This window comes from Drosophila navojoa, chromosome X (assembly GCF_054131105.1).
Source record: "Drosophila navojoa isolate 15081-1374.11 chromosome X, UAZ_NAV_1.0, whole genome shotgun sequence".
NCBI lineage: Eukaryota > Metazoa > Arthropoda > Insecta > Diptera > Drosophilidae > Drosophila > Drosophila navojoa.
Window position 1 is genome coordinate 7,357,783 of NC_142895.1, and position 25,887 is coordinate 7,383,669.

The following is a 25,887-nucleotide window of genomic DNA, read 5'->3' on the forward strand; positions in this document are numbered from 1 at the left end:
CGCACACACGACTGCATGCATAACGCTCTGTATATGTATGTGTATGTTGAAAGCTTAGGGACGTAGTAAAAAAAAAACTGTAAGCGTAGGACAACCCCAACACAGCGAACGTTTTGTACCTAGGGAACTTTCTCATAGAAACGAAAGTGCATACATAACACACACATACACGCGCATATATGTACATGCTACACACATACATATAGTTGACATACAAAAATGTCCTGAAAAGGGCAAACGCTTATGCTACTATATATGTATGTATATTTATATACATTTGTATGTGTGTCACATAGTCCTGCCCCTCAATGCGTATATAAATAGATTTTCACATTTTACATAATAAGATTGAAATTTAACTTCGTTTCGTGTGCTTTGGATAGGTTTATTTATTTATCATTGTCAGAAAGGTACATACATACACAAACACACATATATGTAGATCCATTTATATATAATATATATGTATATATATTCTGTATAAGGAATTACATGCATACAAAAATATTTATATGAATTGGCTTCCAAGGAATATCTAGTATGGTACAATTATTTAATATTATAGCCTAAGACAAAAAAAAAAAAAATAAAAATAATAATAAAAAAAAACATACACAATTATCATAGTAGTAGTGTGTAGGTGTATATATCACAAATATGTATATTTTATTTTAAGCCGAAAAAAAAATTGTGTTGATTGATAAAGGAAGAGCCCAATTACATTCAATGTGGAATTAAATTAGGGTTACCTTAGATTCGATCTAGTATATCATAATATATATATATATATATATATATATATATTTCATTTCGTCTCGTTATTATTCATTATAGTTAAGGTTCTTACATCAAATAGCGCGTTTTTAGTTTGTCATAGGATAAGAGACAAATACATACATACATTCAATATACATATATTTATATATAAGCACATAGTACATTTGATGTCAGTAGATCGAGATATTCTATATAACGTCGTAATAGTACCAACAACTAGACAAGAATCCAATTACTTAAGATTATAGTTTTGGGTTCAAAATATGCGAACAATCAGAACAGATCCCCAATACCCTGTCGTATACCCACTCTAAGAGGGCAGTTCTGACAACTTGAAACACTAGCCATAAATTGTCAACTTTTCAGACTACCCTCGCCCAATGCCCTTGCCCCATATCTGCCCGTGACTCCTGCCTTGCCCTAACGTCGCGTCTCGCTGGAGCGGATCTGCTCCCGACCGCCGCCGCGCTCGATGAACCAATTGTTGTTGCGCTTCTTGTCATGACGCTGGCGTGCGTTCTCACGATGCTGCATCATGCGCTCGTGCCACTCGCCGCTGGCGCTGTCGTCGTCGTCGCCATCATGGCGCTGCTTTCTACCGTGACGCTGCTCCTTGGAGTTGTCCAGATGCATGCGATTGCGGCGTTCCTTCGAGCTGTACTTGTACTCCTTGGAATCATACTTGTGCTCCTTGGAGTCCTGCCACTTTGCATTGTTGTTGTATTTGGTCTTGTAGCGCTCCTTGGATGCATCTCCGTTGGGATAGCGTTGCTTGTTGGCCTCGAGGGGCGGAGCTCGCATTTTGTCGCCATGCACATGGAAAGCTTTGGATGGATCGCTGGCACCGTCATCGGGTGTGGGAGTGGGCGTTTCCTCCTCGCCAGCGAGTGTGCCTAGCCGCTCGGTGACCTTTTCAAAGTCGTGAAAAGCTTGAGATTGCCGCAGCACATCGTTGACCGCATCACCAATCTCATCGGCTAGAGATTCGGCATGCGGTTTTATTTCCATGCACATGGCGGCGATTTCCACATACTTGCCATCGGGACACTTGTACGGACGCTTCAGGTCCGCCTTGGTAATGTCCACCGGTTCCACAGAGTCGCCGTTGCCGGGCCAGGCCTTGAATGTTTTCGGCTTGCGCGGCTGAGCCTGGCCTTGACCGTGGCCATGACCATGACCATGACCCTGTCCCTGACCCTGGCCCGGACCGTGACCCTGTCCATTTATGGAGCTGAGATAAAGCAGCTGCTTGGACATGATATCAATCTCGGCACGCATCAGATTATTCTGCAACTCCAGATCTTCCAGACGCTGGGCCACATCCGGAACGGGCTCATTGCCGCAGAGCACCTTCCACTCAGGATTCTGCAGTCGGCCAATAAGTGCCAGCACGGCCAAAGTGGCGCCCACATAGAAGACGGCTGTCAATCCGTTATGCACCAGCGGCAGCATACGATGGCGACGTTGCATGTCTGTCGACGGGGCTTCTGGCTGAGCCACATTATTCTTGAGGTGCAAGATGGGGTTTGAGGCACGGCGACGACGTTCACGCATCTCCTGGCCAGCATTCAGATTGGGCATATTGGCCACCAGCGGCACTCCATGGCCCTCATCGAACTTGAAGCTGAGCTCGTTGAGATGCTCGCGCAGAAAGGGATGCGGCGAAATGCGGCCAGTGCTCTCGCAGTCACTGATTATCGATATGCCATCGGAGACGTCCTCGGCCTGGGTGTCTGCATCCTCGACGAGCTTGCATCTGTGAATATCGAGATTTTATATATACTGTGTATCTCTCTTCTCTCTCTTCTGTGGCACTTACTCTGCATTGTTTTGCTCGTCCTCCTTTGCCTTTGCTTGCTGTTCCAACTCCTCGCTGCTGCTGCTTGCCTCAAGAAACTCGATTCTATCTGGTGGTAAGATCGTCCACGATGACGATGTACTAATGGGTAGCATCTGCTCCGGTGCTTTGGTTATGTTGCTGTTGATTTGATTGCTGTCGCTGTTGCTGTTGCCGGCGTTGCTGTTGCCGGCGTTGCTTTGATCGTCCATGACGATGCTGCTGCTACTGCTGCTGCTGCTGCTCTTGGTCTGCTCCTCATCCATGCTGCGTCGTCGTTGTTTGCCTCTTTGTCTGAAAAATGCATACAAGAAACAGAATAAGTCAAAGATATTTTCGTATTGACCTTCGTGGCGCTCTAGAATTATAGCTAGCCAATGGGCCAATGGCCAGTGGCGTCACTAGCCACGGCCTCTGCTCAACAGTGCTGGCAAACCTGTGAGTTTATAGCTGAATTTCGCTGCTTCTTACGCAGATTACTTCAACGTCTTTTTGGCTTTGTTTATTTATTGAACAAATATTTGCAAATAATTTATTATTCTTTATGCGAATATTTGTTAAGTGAATTGCAATGCTTTTTAGCGCGAATATTTAAATGTTTCCTTTTTTTTTTTTTTGGTAAAATATTTTTCACAAATTGTTGTCGACAACTTATATTTTTTGGACTGATACTGAACAGTGTTGTTAAGCGAGCGCTGCCTACACTGACTGTTCTTGCAAAGGCCTACTTTCCTACTGACAGTTCTTACAAAAGCCTACTTCCCAACTAGATTGTGATTTTACTGTGTTATATACATATGTATTTGTATTTTATTCTTTATAGTAGACTGTTTTCAGCCTAAAATGTGTTTTAGTGCTGAATCAGTTTTTCATTATTATTATACATATATATATATATTCATTTGATGATTGACTGTTGACTGTAAAGTGCAACTGTTTTATAGTCATTTATTCTATTTCGAATTTAATGTTAGATAGTCTGTCTTAGTGCGTAAATGTGGTTTGCTAAATACCCATTTAATGACTTTCAAATGCGTTGTCTTATAACTAAATCTTTTGCTGTCTGTTTTGTGTAAAATATGCTCCTTTAGAGTTAATAGCTTTTTTTTACTTATTTATTTTGATTGACTCTTGACACATGGCTAAATTTCATATAATAATAGTTAATACCACTTTTGTAAACACAATATTTTGTTTATAAATTATCTATTTTCATTCTAAATTTTAAATACATACGTACATACAATTTATACATGTATATTCTTTTAAAGTCTCATGTATTTAGCTCGAGGAATTGAGCTGCACTGTTGCTCATGTTAATGCATTCATGCATGTATGTATGTATGTGTGTATTTATTTGCATATGTATGCATGCACTGTTGGCACTTGCAGGTACATGTGCATGTGTGTGTGCGCGAATTTACTGCTGTTTTGTCCGGGCCTCGGACTATATAAATTTGTATGTATGTATGTGTATATATCTATTATCTTTACCTGGGAATATATTTATTGTACATTTGCGTGAAAGGTCTCGAATGTGTTTGACAGTTTAAGTTACAAATTTAGCGATTCGATTTGGTGTATTTTTTTCTTTTAGAATTATAACAACACCGTATGTGCATGCATGTGTGTGTGTGTTGTTATTACGCAAATTTCTGCATTTGTTGTGCAAATGCACGTACTTAACGTGGACGCACTGACACATGCACTCACGCACACACACACCCACACACATAGATAACTCGGTTTGTTTTGAACCCATACTCACCAGATTCGTTTAAAAACAATGCATATATATGTACACACAGCGCGTATATGTATGTGTGTGAACGCGTTCACATTTAGAAATTCACTTTAGTGCTTGCGTCGTTTGGTTTTCTCAATATTCAGATTTATCAAGCTGTCGCCTGATAAGTGAAGGACCTTGAATCTTCTGACAATTGTTGTTAACTCACAAATGTAGATAATAACTCTGTCTGCAGCTGGCCGCTGCTATGGACGTACGTCGCAATTTCCTACCTAACGCGTCAACCTTTGTGTTTGGACTACACGCACATAGATACAATACACAATCAAGCAGATGTTTTTTGCGCTACGAGACGATATATCGATAACACTGTTCGATACTGTAGTTTTGGGTATTTTTTAAGTCATTTTCGGTGTGTGTCGTATATACGGGCACACGTAAACTTTTTTAAGGCGCAATTTTTAAATTTGCCCACATATTAGCCACTTATGCTATTCTTAAACAATTTGATTAACTTACCCTACAACGATTTATCTAGTATGCGCCTTATCTCGCCCGCCTCCGAGCTGCAATCCCAATTGGACGCATTCCTGACCGACTGCTGCCTGTTCGACTGATTTCTTGGCGCCGGCATAACTGTTGCATATGCCTGGCCATTCGCCAGGACATAGCCCTGTGGCATGTGCAGCCTGGGCGCCGGTACTGGATACATGCGCGGTGTCTTCTGCAGCGTCAGCTGATTCACTTGATTCGCTTGATGCGTCTGCTGCAGCCGCTGATGCTGCGGCGTCCAATATATTTGGCTTGTCTGCTGTCCGGCACGATCAAGGATTAGGGGCGTGGCACGGCCATGCTGTTGTTGTTGCTGCTGCAACTGTTGCTGCTGCTGCTGTTGCTGTTGCTGCTGCAACTGTTGCTGCTGTGCCATTGCCAGCTCTTCGATGCGCACGTAGCCCTGTGGACTCGCCCGTATATACTGCGGCTGCATATACAAGTTGCTATTGTGCTGATAGTCCGTGATCAGCTTGGCCGCCTGCAGCCCATCCTCCGTCTGGATGAGCACATACTCCGTGGGCGTCAGCGTGACCAGCGATTGGCGCTGCAGCAGCTGCTGATTGGACACGTACTGCTCGGACTCGTTGGACAGGAGGCTGTTGCGCTTGTTCACGTGCGCATAGATGGGCGAGGCGGCGGCGGCGTAGCTGGAGCGCGGCAGACTCTGGACACGCAGCGGCACTTGGGGCCGCGCCAGACTCAGCTGGGAGGCGGGACGCTTGTGCGTCTCCACGGAGGCATACGACACGGGCGAAATGTCCGCCGGATGCTGTTGCTGGCCATTGTGACGCTCATAGATGGGCTGCATTTTGGCCGCCGGCGCTGGCGTACGATTGATGGACTTGCGGCAGAACTCCTTCACCTTCTCCAGGATCTCGTCGCGCGTCAACAGGCCGCCGATGCGTCGCCCGGCATTGGACTCCTTGCGTCGCAGCACCACTGGCGTCTCGTTCTCGTTCTCACTCTCGTAGCCGCGCCGCATGCCCCGCTCCGGCGGACTTATCAGCTCGTCCAGCACGCTCTGGCAGCGCGCGGGCAACTGTTGCTGCTGCTGCTGTTGTTGCTGTTGCTGTTGCTGCTGTTGCTGTTGCAGCATTTGGCGATTGCGTCCACTGACGCCAGCGTAGGTATTGCGCTGCACGGAGCCGCGCACAAAAGCCGCCGGCGCCGCCAGCTGCTGCGACTGCAGATGCTCATAAATGTTCTCCTCGCTCTGGCGTTGGCGCTGTCGCTGCAACTGTTGCTGTTGCTGCTGCTGCTGCTGAATAACCTTGTTGTAGAGCTGTCTATCGGTTACCTCCTTGATCGCCCTCAGCTGCTCCCATTCATTCTGATTGCTCGACTGCGTCTCCAGAGCCTTGCGCACTGGCGTCGATGTGGCAATGGGATAGCTGCAACTGTTGCTGCGGGCATTGCCATTGCTGTTGCTGTTGCTGTTGCTGCTGCGCTCCTCGTTGGAGGCCACGGAACGGCGCTGGCCCACGCTCTCCAGCCGGCTCAGGGTGCGCTGGCCGTGCAGCTTGATCTGATTGCGGTCCATGGAGGCGGAGCGCGTGAAGCGACTCAGATTGTTCTCCGGCGGCGAGACGCGGCGCGGGATAAGACTCTGACGCTCCACGGTGCTGCGCTGGAACGGCACCGGCTCCAGCCGGGCCTCCAGCGTGGGCTTGGAGCGTGGCTGTGGCTGTGGTTGGGGCTGCCTCAGCTCCTGCCTCAACTGGCCATTCGGCTGGTTCTCGAGCAGGATGCGTCGCATCTCAGCGGGCGTCTTCAGTTGCTTCTGCTCCGCAGCGTCGCCGTAGACGCTGCGCGGTGCCGGCAGCACGGCCTTGGGCGTGGTCTTGCGGCGCGGGGCAAAGAGACTGTTGGAGAGGCGCTGCAGCACGGACAGCTTTTTGGTATTGCTCTTGCGCAATGCTGCCAAGGATTCGGCCACCTGCTGACGCCGCTCCTCGGCCGTAGCACGCGTTGGCGTCACCGTCGGCGTCACTGCCGGCGTCGACTTGGGCGTCGTCGTGGGCGTTGGACTGTTGATCTCCCGCTTGGGCATCAGCGCCAGGCCCTTGCGCTCCAGATACGCCTGGAACTCCTCGGAGCTGATGGTGTTGGTGAAGGTGCCCGGAGCGTGTCCATTGGCATTCCCATTTCCATTTTCATTTTCATTTCCACTGTCATTCGCCTTGCCATTTGTATTCGTGGTCATCGTGGCTGGATCGTCCTCGGCACTCGGTTGATTCAGCTCGTCGCTGGACTCGCTTTTGGTCAAGGGGCCGTCGATCTCGTCCAGATCGTCGTCGGAACTGATTTGTAGCTTCTTCACGCGCTCGTCGAACTTCTTGGCATTCTTGGTCACCTCGGCGGGATTGAAGTAGACGCCGTTGGTGTCGGTGCCCGTGCGGATTTTCAGATTGGCCAATTCCGGATAGTTGGGCTTGGAGCACTTCTTGAACGTGGCCGTTTTCGGTTTACCGTTAGCCTCCTGCTGCTTCGCTAGCTTCGTTGCCGGCGTCTTCGCCTCCCTGGGCCGATGCGCCGCCTGCTGCCCGTTCGTCCAGGCCTGTTTACGCTTGGGCGGCTTGCCCGATATCTCGCGCAGTTCCTCGAATTTCAGACGCGCCAGCACCGTGGGATCATAGACGAAATACGCATCCGGATTCTTGATATAGGTCTTCACATACTTCGATTGCTTAAGTACCTCCTCGGTGGTGATGAAATCGTCGCCCACGAGCTCAGCCTTCTTGCGGTTGTTCGCCTCGTTCTTGAGCTGTTCGCGCTCCTTGTCCTTCAGGGACTTCTCCTCGAGCTCGCGCTCCTTGAGCTTCTCGCGTTCCTTCTCCTTTTCGCGTTCACGTTCACGCAACTGTTGCGTCACCGTCTTTCTCACACTCAGCGTGGATCGTTTGGTGGGCACCGGCGGCGGCGTCTTCTTCTTGCCACTGCTGTCTATGAGGCCATTCTTGAAGGGATTCTGCTGATCGATAATGGGCTCGCCCGTGGTAAACTTGCGTATCTTCTCATCGTTCGGATTGAATGTGACACACTTCTTCACCTTCTCCTTATCCTTATCCTTCTCCTGCACACTCTTCTCCAGCGTATCGCTCGGCTCCACAATCTTCAATGGCTCCTCCTGGACTATATAATCGCTGAATAGCTTCGATTTCGAATTCGATTTCGAATCAAGCAACAGCTGGGCATTCCTCAATAGACTCAATCGTATCGCTTAAAGTTCCATTTGCCGGGGCGTTACGCTCGCTGGCAACTGTGTCAGACATCTTAGGCCGTAGCGCTCGTCTAGGGGGGACAGGGCTGGGGAGTACGAAGGGATTTGGAGTGGAAGATAGTTGGAAGTCACTCGTGTGTATCCGCCCACCATTGAGATTGTTGCCAAAGTCCCAGCAAGCAAGAAATTCTGAAACAGATTTACATTGTATTCATGAGAGTGAAGAGAGATAGATATCGAGAGATGGGTTCTACTATATCATAACATTGCTTACTTGCAATTTATATTCCTTTAGCTGTATCAATCGCTAGGCGTGTTCATAACGCCTCTAGCTATGGGGAATTTCTTCTATCTGTAAGTTGAGAGCAATGAAAGAGAGAGAAAGAGTTTAGTACTTTGTAAACCATTTGAAACTATTATAAATCATTATCATTATCCTCTATTTTCCATTTTCAATTAATCTAAAAAAAATGTAACTATAAGTAGAGTCAATCTGTGATCCCGTTGCATATATAATAAGAAAATTATACGCATTTTGTATTTATTCAATAATTTCTATTTATCTCCACCAGATATTATACAATCTTGATAAAAATATACATATATATATAAATTCTTCCATAGAATTTAATTTCGTTCAGTAGATGCATGTTCTGTGTAGCTCTAACTTTACGCTGAGTTCCATTCGAACTGAAATTCATTATGATGCCTAGGCCTATTTGAGACTTTCCTTCATATCTCTTTTAAAATGGCAATTTTACGTGACATCTGTGCTCGGGTTTTTGGCATATGGCAGTCAGGGGCAGAACTTTCTTGTCTCAGGTAAAATGCGAAAGTAGAACAAGATCTGGGGAAAACAAATGTTTGGCTCGCTATGATATCTATTGTTACCGGGAATCCCGTTTGTTATTGGTTTGGCAAACAGACATTACGTCTGTATATATAGCCAAGTAAACGTGAATAATACTAGAAATGTGTAGATATTTATATGGAAATATGGAAAATATATATATACAAATACATATGTATATATATTACTTTGAAACCGCGTTTGAACAGACGTAACAAAGCGTCAGATGAACAAGGCTAACAAGACACGACACGAACAGTCGTTTAGCCTGATCAAGACTATATATGTACATAAAGATATATACAGCTATGGGAGCTACATATATGCAATTTTAAATGTATGTAGATTAAGTATGACTACATATATAGTATATATACATATATACCTCTATACCCTTCAAATTATCATCAACGATTTTTTCGTACATTTAACGCGAGTCAATTTAAATCTCTAGAAAACTTTTGTTTCAGTGCAGTTCCAAGTTTAAGAGCTGGGGAACTAGAGTTTCTATGAAAACATATGTACTATATATATATTAGGCATGTGTGTACATACATATATGCATATGCAAGTATGTTTATATACATCAAATAATACTAGTGCTCAGTCGTACTAGATATTGGAATTTTTGTTATAGGTAGACCTCATTTTTTGCTCTATTATCAACCTTGTGTCTGATACTAACATCGCTTAGATAAATTACTACTAATTTCAATGCTTACACAACTTAGTGATAAACGAAATATTTTGAAAACAATTTCAAATGAATATAGAGCTCAACATATATTGTTATTCATTTGGATGTGGAAATGGAATTTATCAATCTAGTTTTTTGTACAACATTGAATAGATCTTCTTCTTCTTCTTCTAAGGAGTTTCTAAAAGCCTAAAGGAGCTTAGTTAGGGTATATCCAAGTTGGGCATTTCTCTCTCTGTCTCGACTCTTGATTTTTTTTCTCTATTTTCGCTGGCAACTGTTGCGAATTGCTTCTTTTTTTTTGCCACAAATTTGTTCAAATCATTTATTATTGTTCATTAGGGCATGGCCAAAGAATTGTGAAAAATGTGCATAAACAAAAAAGCAGAAAATAACAAAAACAACAAAAGCCAAAGCCAAAGCCAAAGCAAAGCAATTTCTAAATAATGATTATTTCTTCCGGCTCATAGACGTAAGTGAGCTGAATTGAGTACATGTAGATATGGCTATAGATATGTACATATTGGTTATGCATATGTGTGTGTGCGTGTGTGTGTGCCTCTGCATTTGGGTCACTTGATAGCTAATCTTTTGCGCGTACCTTTTGTGCGGTAATGAAATGCGCATATGGTTAAGCATATGCAGAATTTCGATCTACATATGTATGTAGGTAATAGCCACATATATACAACTATAGATGTATATACATAGTATATCTGTGTAGCATAAATGGCTTTGCCTGCGCCTGCGTTTACCAATGTAATCAATATTTTTCACCCATATTTAACGCCAGAGTTGACAATTGCTTAACACGAAGATTGCCCCGTGCCTTGCCTTGGGGTTGACACAAACACACACGCACACACACACACACACACACACACATGTGCAGCTGGTCGATTGCAGCGGGTGGTACAGGGGTTTGTCCAATGCATTGCATGCAGCTGTTAACCGGCTTGAGGCATTAAAAAAAAAATAAATAAGAATTTGCCTTGCATCCAATTTGCATGCAAATCTGACCGACTTCTATTTTACCTCTCTTTCCCACCCTCTCTCTCTCTGTCACTCTCTTTGTATATATATCTAGTGCACCTTGATACGACTAGCTGCGCATTTAGTGTATGTCTCACAAAATCGCCAGCCGATTGCAAATTGAATGCTTCACTCGAATCATTTTGCTGCCTTTGTGCTAATCCATTTCTATAGCGTACGAAAATTGTCTGGAATTATGAGCTTACCTATAAGTGTTTGCTATACAAACAGACTCACACACACACACAGACTATATGGACTATACGGCATTAAGATCTCGAAGCTAATTGAGTTCATGAAAATTGCTTAGAAGGGCCGTAATTAGAACAATGCTGACATTGAGATTGAAGAGAAATTAGGGAGGCAGGGAAGGGTCAGAGTGTAAACAGGGGGGAAGAGAGCGAGGGGAAAGGAGACTTGGGGAGAAGGGAAATAGGTAAATAAAGTGAAAATCAAAACATAGACTGAAAGAGAGATAGAGAGATAGAGTTAGATAGACGGACAGAGGAACTAATAGATAGGTGTAGAAGGTGCTCTCTCTAGTGGTTAGGTTAGGAAGACGTAAGACGGAAATCAGACACAGGCCACGATATAGATAGAGAGAGAGATAAAGTATAAAAAGGCAAGCAAAGGATAGATAGAGAAATTGATAAGGAGGGAATGTAAAAAGAGAGAGAGTAATACAAAGGTAAGCAGAAGAATACCAGAGAATACCGCACGAATGATAGAAACAGAGTCAAAAACTGAAAGAGAGAGAAAGAACTTTAGAAAGAGATACACAAAGAAAACGATAGAGACTCATGGAATGTAAAATAATCATAGCAGATGTAAATCACAGTTATGAGAATTGCAAAGAAAGGCCAACATTTGTTTTCAATTTTCTTTATTTCTGCTTACAGTATTTGAAGATTTAAATCAAGAAAATAATCTCAATATGCTTAGGATATGCTGTAATTTTGAGCTGGATATACAAATAGATGGATAGACCGACTTTAAGACAAGAACTCAATGAATTTTTCTTCAAGCTGTAAATGTTCTCTATTTAATGTACACAAACCCCAAAAGCAATAAAAACAAACAGGGACAGGTGTTCGCCCCAGACATACGAGTATATATTTCTAACCTTCAGCCCAACTCTAAGAGACTTCATGCGTAAATATATATATATGTATATATCCAGGAAAGAAGTCAAAAGAAAACTTAGTGGAATCACATTGAAGGGAATGCCACCCTTTGTCGCATATTTCGCTGAAATGGAGAAATTTGTTCGAGCATTTGCTGTGGGGTCAACATTCAGCATTCACCACCCTTACCTTATACCCTATACATGTGTGCCATCCACCCCTGCTCGACGTCTATTAACTAACATCCCCCGAGAAACTACTAGCAATATATATATATATATATATTATTGTACATATATATAAATAACCATAGGCATAGGAAAAAGTATTTTCCGGATTGGAATTGCAATTGGAAAATTTTTCTTGAAATTTGTGGCTTTTGCTATTTTTCATTTCATTGAATGGGAGCTCTGGCGGTACGCTCTACATACAGCTGTTCTAATTAAAAGAGTAGTGCGAATGAGCATCAAGTCGTTAAACAACCTAATATAGTGATAAAAACCATATTTTGAAAGCAATTCGAAACGAATATTAACATTAACATATTTCTGATTAATGAATGTTTCTTTTTCTTGATTTTTGTTGTGTAGTGCAGCGCTACTATTTCCATGAGCACATCTGTAAATGTGGTATATTATGAGTCTTTTTTCGGGGATGTTGAAGGAGGCTTATTAAACATGGATATATTTAGAAACACACAAGAATGTTGAGTGCAATCGTAAATAAGTGTATATAAATAATTATTATTTCTTGTTTGCCCACATTAAATATTTTATTGTTGTCGAGCTTTGACTAATTGGCATTGATACCCCGCAAAAGGGTTGTAATGTTCTTTATGTGGTACTCTACACATGCATACAAGACTATATAAAAACCTTGTTCTGGCTAATAATATGAAAGAAGCAATGGTAGAGTAAAATATACACATTTCTTTGCAATTCTCATAGCTCAAGCAGGGTTTTGAGCTTGTTTTTGCTCGAATTTTCTTTCTCTCTCTCTCTCTCTCGCTCTCTCTGTCTCTCTCACTCTTGCGCTTTACATTGCATTAATCTTCTCTCTACCATAGGAACTGGCATACATCCTGTAAATATGTTTAATATGTGTTCTGTGTTTAAGTCAATCGTAAAAGCAATCCCATCTCCTAGTCCATAATATGAGCCCTTCTCTGCAAATCTCATAAATTAAAATATCAAGGATTTAAAATGATGTGTTAGCTGTACAGAAGGATGTTCACTTGCACTCTTTCTCTCTCTCTACGTCGCTCTCTCTCTCTCTCTACTGTTTCTTTGCCTCCTCAGAATATCTCGCACTCTCCCTCTCCCTCTCACACATGCACTGTAAGCAAGTTTGAAGTGTTCTTTATCGTGCATTCATATATGTACATATGTATAGACATATATTATATAAACAAACATGTGTTGCAAGCAGCGATCGATTCTTTGTAAAGATAAAGATATCTTTTTTTTTCGAAGGCCAACGAATAAGTCCAGTAAATCGTTCCTTTGTGTCCACAAAATAAATACAATTCCAATAACCGAGACTGAGGGAGCAATCAGAAGCAATAAGAACTCGCGCGACAAAGTAAAATTTAGCTATAGCTCAACTAGATTCAATGCAATGTCTCCTATAAGGCGTTTGTTCTCAGTCCCAAATATGATTATCGACCTATGTATGATGAAATCAAATATTTTCAAACATTTAATATTTTCATTAGGCAATAATTACGTCTAATGATATTTGGTTTATGTAAACTTCAGTTTTGTTTTACAGTTCAGCTCGTTTTTTCGGGGCTCTCAGCCAGAGTCTTTTATCTGCTTAGGCAGACGACCATTGGGAATGATTTATAGATTGAGACGCGGCGCCATAAAGTCAATGGGCTGCGGTCCAAAAAGATTTATGCGACAACTTGCAGATAAGATACGCACACACACACAGATACACAAACGCATGCACAGCTATAGGGATTATGCTTAGATCCACATCTTAGCCAGACGCTGGCAATCAAACTGCAGCAAAAGTCCTGCCAAAAAAGGCAACTAAAGATAGACAAAAGCAACTATGGGCAGTCTAGACAAGCTTTATCGATTCGACTGCAGCCTCTGCCATACAATACATAGACACATTGATTTGTCTGGGTGTTGGTCCAAACATATATCTAACGCTAATTGCGTGTTTATCGTTGCCTGCAAATGGCAAAACTCCAGCTGTTTGTATTGAGCAACACCTAAATTACAATTTGTTCGTTCTGTTCGTCTCTCATTGGAGTCGCCCAGATCTCGTTCGGCTTACTGCTGGCTGCACTTGGCTCTTCTTCATTTGTAATATAAACGTCCCTCCCCGACCCGCCGACTCCATGTAAACAAAATAATACAAAAAGAATGAAGCTGAAACCGAAACACACGCAAGGGAATGTGTAAAGACAACAAAACACGCGCCAAGCCAGCCCAACTGATGACTGACATTGACGATAAATGAACAATCGACCTCAATAAAGGCAAACATATGCCCCCCCACAGGCCGTACACCCCGTGCTGCCCATGCTAGCCATACAGTACGTGTAGGCCATACAGTATGTGCAGCCTATGTGGCTCGAATTGCCCATAAAGATTATAGGTTGAGTTGCCATTAAGCTAATATAGTATATGTAGGCTGTATAGTACTTATACTTCCCAGAATCCTTACGGTAGTATAGTGATAGTATACAAGCTATCCAATAGCCCCTCATGCTTATATAATCTTTACGGCCTGTATGCTCTATATAACCTCATTTCCGTTATTCTGTCTAGATAGCGCAATCTGCGTTCCGACCATATACTCTATAAAGTCTGTATGATCTGACAGTTCCTTTAGCTTATATAGTCTATGTGGTCCTACGTCGTCCGTATAGATCTCATAGTTCACTTAGCTTTTACAATCTGTATAGCCCATAGGACACATACTACTCCAATTTTCCATATAGCTTGTATTCTCCGTGTAACCGAAATAGCCTACAGGTCCCACAGTTTTGACAGCCTATACCGTCCATAGAATCTCCTTAGCTTATACAGAGAGTTCTTAGCAATGTCTAACCTTCTGTAGATCATACAACCTCAAAAGCCAATGATAGATCCCATGTAGTCTATCTAGGTCTTGGAGCTCTCATTTATTCCACGTCTACTACAGCTTCTTCCATATATTAAGCATTTATAGTCTATGTAGCTCCTCAACCCCATACACTTCTATCTATGCAGATCATAGAGCTCACCCTAGCCCCAATAGTCCCATATATGTAAGCCCAATGGTTCATTTAGTTCCATATACTCCCTAAGAACTCTACTGCAATTGCTTCAATCCAATACAGTCAAATAGACATCGATTCCTATCCAAGTTGAGTTGGCAAAATTTCATATGGCTTGCATAAAGCTTGCAAAATGTGTGTGCGGGAAACCTTGTCGGGGCATTGAGCTGGCCATAAAACCCATATCTAGACATAGAACGAGAGAGAGAGAGAGAGAGAGCGAGAGAGAGAGAGAGAGGGAGCGAAGCTACGCTTCCAATCAATAATTATGTTTTCATGTGATTATTCGTTATTCGCCATGGTTGTTGTTGTTGCTTTTCGAAAGAGGTAAATCCCGTTTGGGTTAGACGATACATGATATTGCAGCTTTGTATGTGCTAAGCGCCAAAGGCAAAGGTGAAGACTGATCGGTTAGAACATACCCTGGGTATATAGAAAATAATATAAATAGAAATATGTTTTCTTGCAAAGAATGTGAGGAGTAGACTATTTATAGGAAACAACGTTAAAATCGATCGATAAGTTTATGATCGATAACCTACAACTATTTTCACTCTTAAGTTCAAAGCTAAAGGCGGATATTTAATGCTAGGTATCAAAGAGTATAAACTTTGCCCCCTAAATTTGATTGTGATCATGGATATCCAATAGACAGTCAGTTTACAGGGTATGCTTGGAGTTGTATCGATTGCAAAGACAAATACATATTAGATACCTATTATAGAGATTAATTGTGCACTCCATTAATGATAACGTCTATATAAATCAGTGAGCTAGCCGCCTTTTCATTTATTTTACAGGGTATAACTAGTGATATATAAATATTTTAGAGAATAAGTCTCTATGCTTAATTGCTCATGTGATTTCTTTTACACAGCTGAGTGAGTTAACCGCATTTCTTTTTGCTTATGCTTTATTTTACAGGGTATTACGAGTGCTGCATCTATTGCAAAGGCAAGTCAAACACATCTTACATCTATTATAGAGATCAGGTCAAATTGTGATTGCTTTCGCACTGTGACCCAGCCACCTATTTACTGCCCCCTCCGCCCTTCTACAGGGTATAATCAGTGTTGCACTTATGCTCAAGTAAAAAAAGTAAACTCTCTCGGCCTAATTATGATTGTGATTTCGTTTAGTGGCCGCATTTCTCTTTCTCTTCCTCTTGTGCTCATTTACAGGGTATAATTAGTGATGTATCTAATAGCCGATCGCAGCAGTCTTCTTCTTCTATTTTGTTTATTTTTTTTTTTTTTTTTGTCTGTGCTTTGCTGCCTTTTAAGAAATTGCTCAAGTGAACTTCAGAGTCAAGCACGAAGCGCATTTAGAAAACTGGTTTTCGTTTCCTCAAAATATTTAAACGTTAGTTACTCGACGCGCTGATCCCATAAACTCAGTTGGCTTTACGGCAAGGCCAAGAGTTACTTGGAAGTGGAGGGGAAGGCAAAAACCAATTTGAAAAAAAAAGTATATAAAAAAAAAAAAAACACTTGTACAATTCTTTTAGTAACTGCTCTGTGCGGCTCTGATTAGAACCGCTGCTCCGCTTGGCTGTGCTGAGCCCTCGTGACTTGTGTTCCAATTGGAATGGCAACGGGCATTCCAATTCGATGTGAAATTCAATTTCGAAGTCAGGCAAAAACTTCGTGATTACGTGTCTGCTACGCACAGTGCGTACTTTATCAACTCTCTATATATACTATATATGTATTCTGTGTGTGTGTGTGTGTATGTATGTATGCATATATCTGGTACGCACGCACAATAAATTGCGCAACACTTTCAAGTATCTCAGTATCTGTATCTTTGTATCTCCCGGACTGGCCGAATGTATCTTTGACTGTCCAAGTATCTTGGTCTCTCGCAGTTCCCGTCTGTTTGCGTGTTTTTTTCTGTATTTTTTTTTTTCTGTTTGATCTCCGTTCGCCTAGTACTCAGCGCTACTTAGAGCGCCCAGCCGGCTCAAGTGTTTGGATTTTTATTTACGAGCATGCCCGAGAAATGCCCAAGATATTTTCCGAATTCCATTGACTAGATATGCCACACTACGGCGATACCCTATTCAGTTCTATCGTTCTATATCTCTTCATCTAGGAACATTCAATTTAAAGCGTGTCGTATTCTTATCTAGCCATTGCATTTCTTTGATTCTATATCATATCTAAAGTATATTTCCTTGAATTAAGATACATAGATTAACGTAATTTACAGGGTATATTCTAATTGCTAACCATCAACGATTTAATCTTCAGAAATCAATTACGTTTATTGCGTTTTCAGAAATCGCAAAAGTTCTTCCATATCTCTATAAGCAACTAGAGATATTTCAATTAGTGGGTATCCTCTAGTCGTGCCATGGATCATTTCTCTTTAATGTATTTTAATTCTATTTTCTACTACAAAGTCTTAAGCCGATCTCTTCAATCAATTGGAATCACTCAATTTACAGGGTATCTTCTAGTCGTGCCATGGATTTGTCGCTGTCTTGTATTTATAATGATATGCACATGTCTATGGCTCTGGGCGTCCCCGCTGCTCAATCTGTGCAGTGAGTCGAATGAATCTTTAATTGCGCATTGTGCATACGTCATCTATTGACCTTACTATCCAATATTCTAGCCGACTTATAAGCATACAGATACGCATATTAACATAGATGTATGTATTTGGAGATATATGTATATGGATATACATACATACACATATAACTCATGGCAATTGCAGTAAACTCAAGTCAATTGCGATTACTTAATTCTTGGCATCGATTAATTGTTAAAAGATGACGCCATTCTAATGCCCCATACCCACATCATCCCCCTCCCAGATTGACCCACTAAAACGCCAGTGCACTAGCTTCGCACTCGCTAGGCACAGTGAAGACACGAACTGTTTGGTTGAATTGCAGTTATGAATGAAACCGTCTTCGATATTGTTTAAGGTAATTCGATTAGCCCCGACTCGCTGAAAGAAAATTGAGACAGAAATTGCGAAACCAAAAGCCAGACAAACAGACCTCATGAATTTATGCATGCCTCTAGAATGCCATTGCGAATGCGCATTCAATTCTCTCTATTGTTTACGAGCTCTCACATTACAAATCGTACAAATAGCGGAAAAATTGATTATTATATACGAAATTAGCTGCAGATATGGGAGAGCTCAATGAAGTGTCTAGTGTAATAAGGAAGGGGTATACCCAGAGAGCAACTGGACTTATCTAATACATATAAACGTCGGAAGCTTATCTGAATAGAGCAGTATGAGTGGACTATATTTAAATAGACTCTTTTATCTTCTCTGAATATAGACATTAGTATTGATAGATGTTATCCCCATATCTTAACTTATCTGAATGTGAACATTAGTATAGAGAGACTCAATAAAATGTTTATAATAGAGTCACTTAACTTATCTGAATGTATATATTAGTATAGATAGACTTTATACACATATATTAACTTATCTAAATGTCGGACTTTATCGGAATGTCCGAAATTTTGTGAATGTTGACTATTGCATGGATAGATTTGATCCAAATATCGGGTATCGAACTACCTTAGCTTATGTGAATGTAGATAGACTTTATCTGGAGCATATCTGAGTGTAGATTGAGTTATAGATAGACCTTATCCGAATACTAGTTCTGTGAATGTCTTTGAATATAAACTATGCACTATAAATAGACTTTATCCAACCATCTTAGCCTATCCGCATATATACTATATATGGAAATAGGTTCTCAAGAAATACGTAGACAATTGCAGTGCCTACGATGCACTTTTAATTAAGTTCAATTGAGAAATTACTGGAGCATCTACGTCTATCTCCATTTGCATATGGAAAGAACTATGTATGCAGAAATTCATGAGCGGTATTTGAAATTGGGTTAATATTTTGGGAAAAATTCTATATAAAGTACAGAGTAACATAGATATAGTTGAGAGCATTGAATATGAAAGCTACGTAATTTGGACTCGACTTGCGAGAAACGTGTGGAATGCGGCATATAGCAGATAGTTCAGTTATGTGACGGGCCAGCTGGCCCGAGCACTATATATGTTTGAGTAGTACATTGAGCTCTGGGTATGGGTGTTACGCATACATTTCTTTGATTTGATATGGATTTCATTTTCCAGCTCGTTTTACTGTAACTTTTTTCCCACTGTGCCTGGCTTTACAACTCAACATGTTTCGCATTAATTGTGACTTTGAGAGATTCGTGACAATGTCACAGGCCCATCAAAAAGTTAGAATGGCTCGAATGTCTTCAATTTTTAGTGGCAACTTTTTAGTGGACTGTCGAGTGATGAGATATTGATTGATTTAACGGCCGCACCATAAATGGAGACAATTCAGTGATTAGCTAGCAGCAAGTTGGTCACGTCATCGTGTGCCCACTGTACGATGTATGTAAGACCAGAGACAGATATCTGTGACCATATGTGTAGGTCTATTAGATATAGATATTAAATTACTTAATGTCTACTCATATATAGTATATACATAGATTGTATATATTTTCAAGATCAATACCAATAGACGTCTGTAATATGAAATACAATATAGCTTAATTATTTTATAGATCGAAATTGGTTGAGTCGAAGCACTATATCATATAGCTGTCAGAGTAATCATCGATCAACACTGGAACGTAATATATATGTATAAACCTGATATTTAGTAGATTTATCAGCTCTCCATGTTAAACTACTCTATCATAGGGACTTATATAGGATATTTCAATAATGGAAATGTACTCTTTACATAGAAAGTTTAAAGGTATATATGTATATGATCTAGAGTCTTATATATGTATGTATGTGTATATACTATCTAGCTCTCGCTATCTTTATTTTACTCCACTGTGTCCATGACGTCAGAGCCAACTCGTAGCTCAGGTTAAAGTTAAGTTGTTTCGCTCTGTCTGTCGCCCTTCCTGCCATCCCAATCCCCCAATCTCCGCCCCCCCCCCTCTCCCACTCTTCCTCCCTTTGCTGTTAGTGCACTACTTGTGCAATTGCAGTTGCAAAAGAGCCGTTAAATTGATAATTCAGTGAGTTTCAGCGAACGTGTATGCGTGTGTGTGTGTGTGTGTGTGTGTGTGTGTGTATGTATCAAATTTCACTCACTGTGCGGTCGCGAGCAGCAATGCAATCAACAGGTGAACTACTAACCCAGCTTTATGAAGTGTCTGCTCCCTTCCAAACAGCGCCTCCCTTGCCATAGCCCCTATCCCTACCCCTACCTCATTTATATGGCTGAGCTCTGTCTGGCTTTTAGGTACCGCATAGATGAGTGCATATGAATGTATGTGTGCGTGTATATATTTATATATGCATAGAAGGTAGCCAGATATCGCTGGCAATTACGATTATACAGATGCTTGCACACAGCGTTTTGTATATCACTTATATATAATATAAATATTATATATGCTTACTACTATAGTATATATCTACATACACATACATACATGTATGTTTGTGCGTCTGTAGCTTTCTATGGGCGCCGGCTTAAATGATTACGAACGATTACAGCAGCCGCCCATACACCAAATTCATATGAACTACATACATACACACACACACACAACAACAACAAGTTTCATGCTGATTACACAAGTACATGCACACACACACACACACACACACACAAATGAAAGCTCACGGCTGGGTTATTATTTGATTTTTGTGTGCTCTGCCTCTCCCTCTCTCTTTCTCCCTCCACCGCACGCCGCGTACATATTATAATTATGATTTTTTATTTCATTTTTACCCACTGTGTGTACCTTTGTAGTTATGCAAGATTTTCAGAAGTAACAAAAAACTGAACAATGGACAAAATAACGAAAAGAAAGAAGCAAGCAGCTAAAAAAGAGGTACAAAATTATATACATATATGTACCTAGGTATGTATAAAGCATAAAGAAAACGCTGTGTGTGACTTTTGCCGGCAATTTAGCGTTTTTTAGTCAAATTTATGTGCACACTTCTATGTAACTGAAGTCTACAGTAAATTTAAGAACGGACATACAGACATACCCCTATATATGTACATACATACACACATATGATTGCTATAGCGAAGGTTGGCAATTGCCTTTGCTTTGCCCATAAATCATAATTTGTTGTATGCGGCATATCTATATTCACATATATACAGACATCAAGAAGTGTGAACCACTTAGATTACATATGTACATATGAATGTATGTATGTATGTATGTATAGCAGATTCACCTTGACAGTGTGATGATAAGGCGCTTTCGATTCGTAGTATTTGAACATTTTTAGAGCCAGTACGCAGCGCCCGCAGCACTCGCCCAGTACAGCTGTGTTCACAGCATTCTCATGTGACCGGAGCGAACTTTAATTTTGAAGCCTGAACTTTTAACTGTTTCGTGTGCACTGAGCCAAGCCGGTGAGCGCTCAGAAATGCCAGCTTGGCTAAGCTAACTTAGCCGCTTTTTAGTTACTTTTTTTTGTTAAGTGTCACATTTGGCTTGTTTTCGAATTCATTATTTTAAGTATATTTTGAACAAACAAAAAAGTTTATGATGATAAAATGTTTACACACATTCAGTAGCTTCTTCTTATTTACTTTATCACTTATATTACCAAAAAAAAAAAAAAAAACAAAAAACAAAATATATTCAATACACTTTAGTTTAGCTACTTTTCTGCAAGGCTAACTGCTAAAAGTAGCTTTAAATTTACTGACATTAGCTGCACTGCATAATTAATCATTAAAATATGTATACAAATATAACTGATATATTACTCATTTGGTTATCATATATATTTATTTATATTTGTAGAATGATGTCAATTTCATAAGTAAATAAAGGCACTTTCGTTTGTTTGATTGCACCAACAATTGTTTAGCCTTTTTTTTGCATACGTTTAGCTTTGACTCGAGCAGCACTGAGCACAGGCAGCAGAAGAAACCGAAGTAGAAGACGAAGACAAGCTGCTGGCAGAGGCAGCGCGAGCGGCAGAGTGAGAGAGAGCGAGAGGCAGAGCACCTTTTGGCGCACCCCGCTTTCTGCGAATCGAGTTGCGAATCCTTAAGACCTTAAACCGGTATCGGCTATCGGATATGGCACACGCAGACGAAAAAAAAATAAAAGCTCTGAGTAATGCATGTAGCATGCAGCTATGTAAATCTACATACGTGTATATAACAAAAGTGTTATATACATGCATGTTATGTATAAGTATTGGTGTATATGCACAGCTTTAGTTAGTCAGTCAATTTCAAAGGCAGCTGTTTTGATGTTTTTTTTTTTTTGTGTTGCGCGCAAATGTTGCCAACAGATTGCAAACGATTATAACTGATAAGATAACAAGTATGCATGTGTGCGTGTGTGAGTGTAAGTTCTAATTGGAGAGATAGAATGTAAATGATAATTGTTTGCTGCTGTTGCCATTGTTTTTTCTGCTATTGTTATTGTTGTTTTTAAACAACAAAAAGCAACTGTGAAAAAAGACATTAAACAAAACGGCGGACGCTTTTGCTCGTTTGACTTTTTCTTACTTCCCTTTCGTTGTTGTTATTATTATTGTTGCTGTTGTTTGAGGCTTTATGCCGTTGTGCACAGTTGGGTTAATATTTCGAGAAATGTTTAATGCTCTTCTACCTTCTACCACCATTTTGTGGTCTCACACACTCGCACACACACATACACACGCACATAAACTTACGTCGCGTACGTTTGTTGTGCGTTTTTTTTTTCGGTTGGGTTCATTCACCGGCAACGCAACAGCAACAGCAGCAACAACAATAGCAACAACAGCAGCGGCAGCGGCACCAACAACAACCACAACAATCCAATAAGAATCATCCAACTTGGTCTCGTTCAAAACTCTTGCTTAAGCACAGCCGCTGCTGCGGATGCACGGCTGCAGATACAGCTACACTACACACTACACACACACACATGTGCACATAGATACAATAGCACACAGTCACACACACATACACATATCACGTCTGGGCTGTGTTATTAATTTGGCGTGTCTTGTCGTCAATTTCTAATAACGTTTCATGACTACAACAAAAACAGTAAAAAAATATGATAGAAAAAAGTACAATATGTACGAATATTACCGTAACGAAAATATACGTTGGTACAACAATACAGATGCAGTTGCAGATACAACAAACCGTCACACACACGACCGCGCGCACCGATTCCAATTCATGACTGACTTAGCTGCGTGTTTGTGTGTGTGTGTTTGTATGGCAGGCAATTACCAAAACGACGACAACAACAACAACAACAGCTTGCAGTACTCACAACAATAAACACAATCTACGACGCGCACTAAGCGGTGTACTCAAACGTCGAGTACTTGGGCAGAAGCAACAAAACCAACAATAATAAAAAAAAACACGTCCGCTCACCACGAAAGTCGCATGTATTTTGAATCTGAAAATTTGCCTGTTAACTAACAGCGGGCACATTTCGTTCAATTTCTTTCAGTTTTCGTTCAGTGTTCGGTCGATTCGTTAAGTTCGTGTGATGTTCGTCGTTGTATGAGTATCTAGCTGCGTTCAGTGCGAGCACTGTGGTGTATGTCTATGCTAATGCGGTGCTTTCAAGCATGCATGGTGCGTGCATTGACTAAGTAGTAGTTGTTTAAGCGTTGCAGTAGATGACGCTAGCAAAGGTATGTGTATACGGTGTGGTGAAGAGCTTGAAAGCTGCCAAATGGTTGTAGTATACGACTATGGTGGACGAATAGAATATTTGGAAGGCGCGAGTAATTAGTTATAAATATTGATCTGATTTATATAGGTATTATTGTAATCACACGTGAGATATATAAATATTTGAAAATATTAATACATGTAAGTTCTGATATATTAAGGCGAAATGGATCTCTAGCTCAAAGTTAAGATGACGTGTTAGAAAGAGAGCGAGAGAGAGTGTGGGGGTGTGAAATATTTAGTAATCTAGAAAATTTGAGTATAGTTTAGTTGAGTGAAAGTAATATACCAAGTGAATACCAATAAATTAGCTATATATAATACAAATAGCCAACGTTTGATCTTATGAGAATCGCAAAGATGGCCTCGGAAATTGTACAAACGCAGCGTTTGATAGATACCTATATCATATACCATAACTTTATATGTTGAATGTAGTTTAAAACGATCATTTCGTATGACAACTCTATATACGTGCATCTAGCCTATCTAAACGTTTGTTTAGCCGAAAACTATCTTTGATCGTCTGTATGTGGACTATAATTTGCCTGAAACGCTTCAGCTGCCGGCGAATGCACTTATTAAGCTCGAGGCGATGCTGCTCTATGCGCGCGTCGAGAGGTTCACTTATGATCTAAGTTATAAATTTGGTACCGCCTAGCCGCATTACTCTCTCGCCCTCTCTCTTTCACACACGCGAAATTCGAGTTGCATATTGTGGAGTCGTGGTGGTCAGCGTCGCTGGACATCGATTCCAATTCGTCTCTGGCTCTGGCTTTGGCTTTGGCTTTGAGTTCGGGTTTGGGTTTGAGTTTGAGCTTTGGCTTGGTTCTCATCATCAGCTGCGGCCGCTTAATTCATGGGCTTAAGTTACGGTATTCGAATTGGGATTTTCGATGCCGGGATCTGCCCATTTCATGGTTGTAGATCGTTTAAGTGCCGGACCAGCTCATATGCATATACGAATATGCTGATCACACACTCTCTCTTTCTCCACCCCTCTCCCTCTCTCACTCACTCTCTTTGGTCTCGTCTCTGGGTTTCAATATATAATTGGTCTTTGGATCGGGCAGACACACACACACACACACACACACACACACACGAGGGGGCCCCCAATTTGAGTGATAATGATTATGCGTTCCCTTCCACATCCACACACACTCACCTCACTCCATATGCATGTGTGTGTGTGTGTGTGTGTGGCATGGGTGTTATTGTGATTTGTGGTTAGTTGCAGCTTCTGTGCTACGTTTAAGCCATTGAAGCTGTCAGGTCTACGTTTGACTTAAAGGCTCATTACGTTCGAAATAAAAAAAAAAATTGCAAAAAAAAAAAAAAAAACGCAAAATATCGTTAAACCTTTGGCAATCTGTGGGAAAATTTGCTTGTCCATAATTTTCATTGGGTTCAATTAAAGTTGCAATTGCTTGGGGCCTCTCAGCGCAATATGGACTGTATTCTCATGAAATCTCTCGCCGTTCTTGTTCTTGTTCTTGCTCTTCAGCTTCTGCCTCATTTCCATACGCAGCTGCAGCAAACGCTGCTAATCAACCCAAAAATAATGCCTTGCACCCCGTATTCGCTTCATATAGTTGCGTAATTATTTAATTCAAATTGAATACCCTGTTCTTCAGCTGACCAAGGGCATATCAGTTGCACCTACTGGGCTAGCCCGATCGCCTATTGTGATTCTTTTCCCACAGCTAGAAGTGATTTGTGGAAAATTTGTCACAGAGTTCAGGTCGACTGATTAGGTCTTATCTTATCTTATTGTCTTAGGATTTCGGAATTTTTCAATATGCCCAAATTCCGTTAGAGAAAAGGAGAGCAAAACTCTTTTAAAGGGTATTGCCAATGGAATAGTAGAAGATATAAACCTTTATATGCTAATTATAAAATTAATATTTACTAATAAAAACAATAATACTTCTATCTGTGTCTCTCTCTGTCATCCTCTGCCTCTCTCTAATACTCTCTGGGTTTCTCTGTCTTTCTCTGTCTCTCTTCCTCTCTCTAGCTCTCTCTCTCTCTGTCATCCTCTGCCTCTCTCTAATAC

At 41.1% G+C, this 25,887-nt stretch overlaps 2 protein-coding genes across 2 annotated transcripts in view; both read right to left on the reverse strand.

The window, feature by feature from the left end:
- Positions 1-360: 360 nt before the first annotated feature.
- LOC115564576 (uncharacterized) overlaps positions 361-25,887 on the reverse strand; it is a 122,990-nt gene continuing 97,463 nt past the window's right edge. Inside the window, exon 2 of the mRNA XM_089263337.1 lies at positions 361-2,268. Within this exon, the coding sequence (XP_089119463.1) occupies positions 1,198-2,247 (1,050 nt within the window). The 5' untranslated portion in view covers positions 2,248-2,268 and the 3' untranslated portion in view covers positions 361-1,197. The remainder of the gene's footprint in view (positions 2,269-25,887) is intronic.
- LOC115564575 (uncharacterized) lies at positions 2,784-23,545 on the reverse strand. Its single transcript, XM_089263338.1, has 5 exons — positions 23,226-23,545; positions 8,411-8,488; positions 8,102-8,325; positions 4,881-8,067; positions 2,784-2,908 (listed from the first exon to the last, which is right to left on the reverse strand). The coding sequence occupies exons 3-4, from the start codon at positions 8,186-8,188 to the stop codon at positions 4,882-4,884; spliced, it is 3,273 nt and encodes a 1,090-aa protein (XP_089119464.1). The 5' UTR covers positions 8,189-8,325; positions 8,411-8,488; positions 23,226-23,545; the 3' UTR covers positions 2,784-2,908; position 4,881.

Excerpts from the sequence above, each read along its gene's own strand:
- LOC115564575 (XM_089263338.1), bottom strand. The coding sequence starts at position 8,188 with ATGTCTGACACAGTTGCCAGCGAGCGTAACGCCCCGGCAAATGGAACT. Across the intron at positions 8,068-8,101 it reads CTATTGAGGAATGCCCAGCT|CTATTCAGCGATTATATAGT; the intron begins GTTGCTTGATTC and ends TCGAAATCGAAG.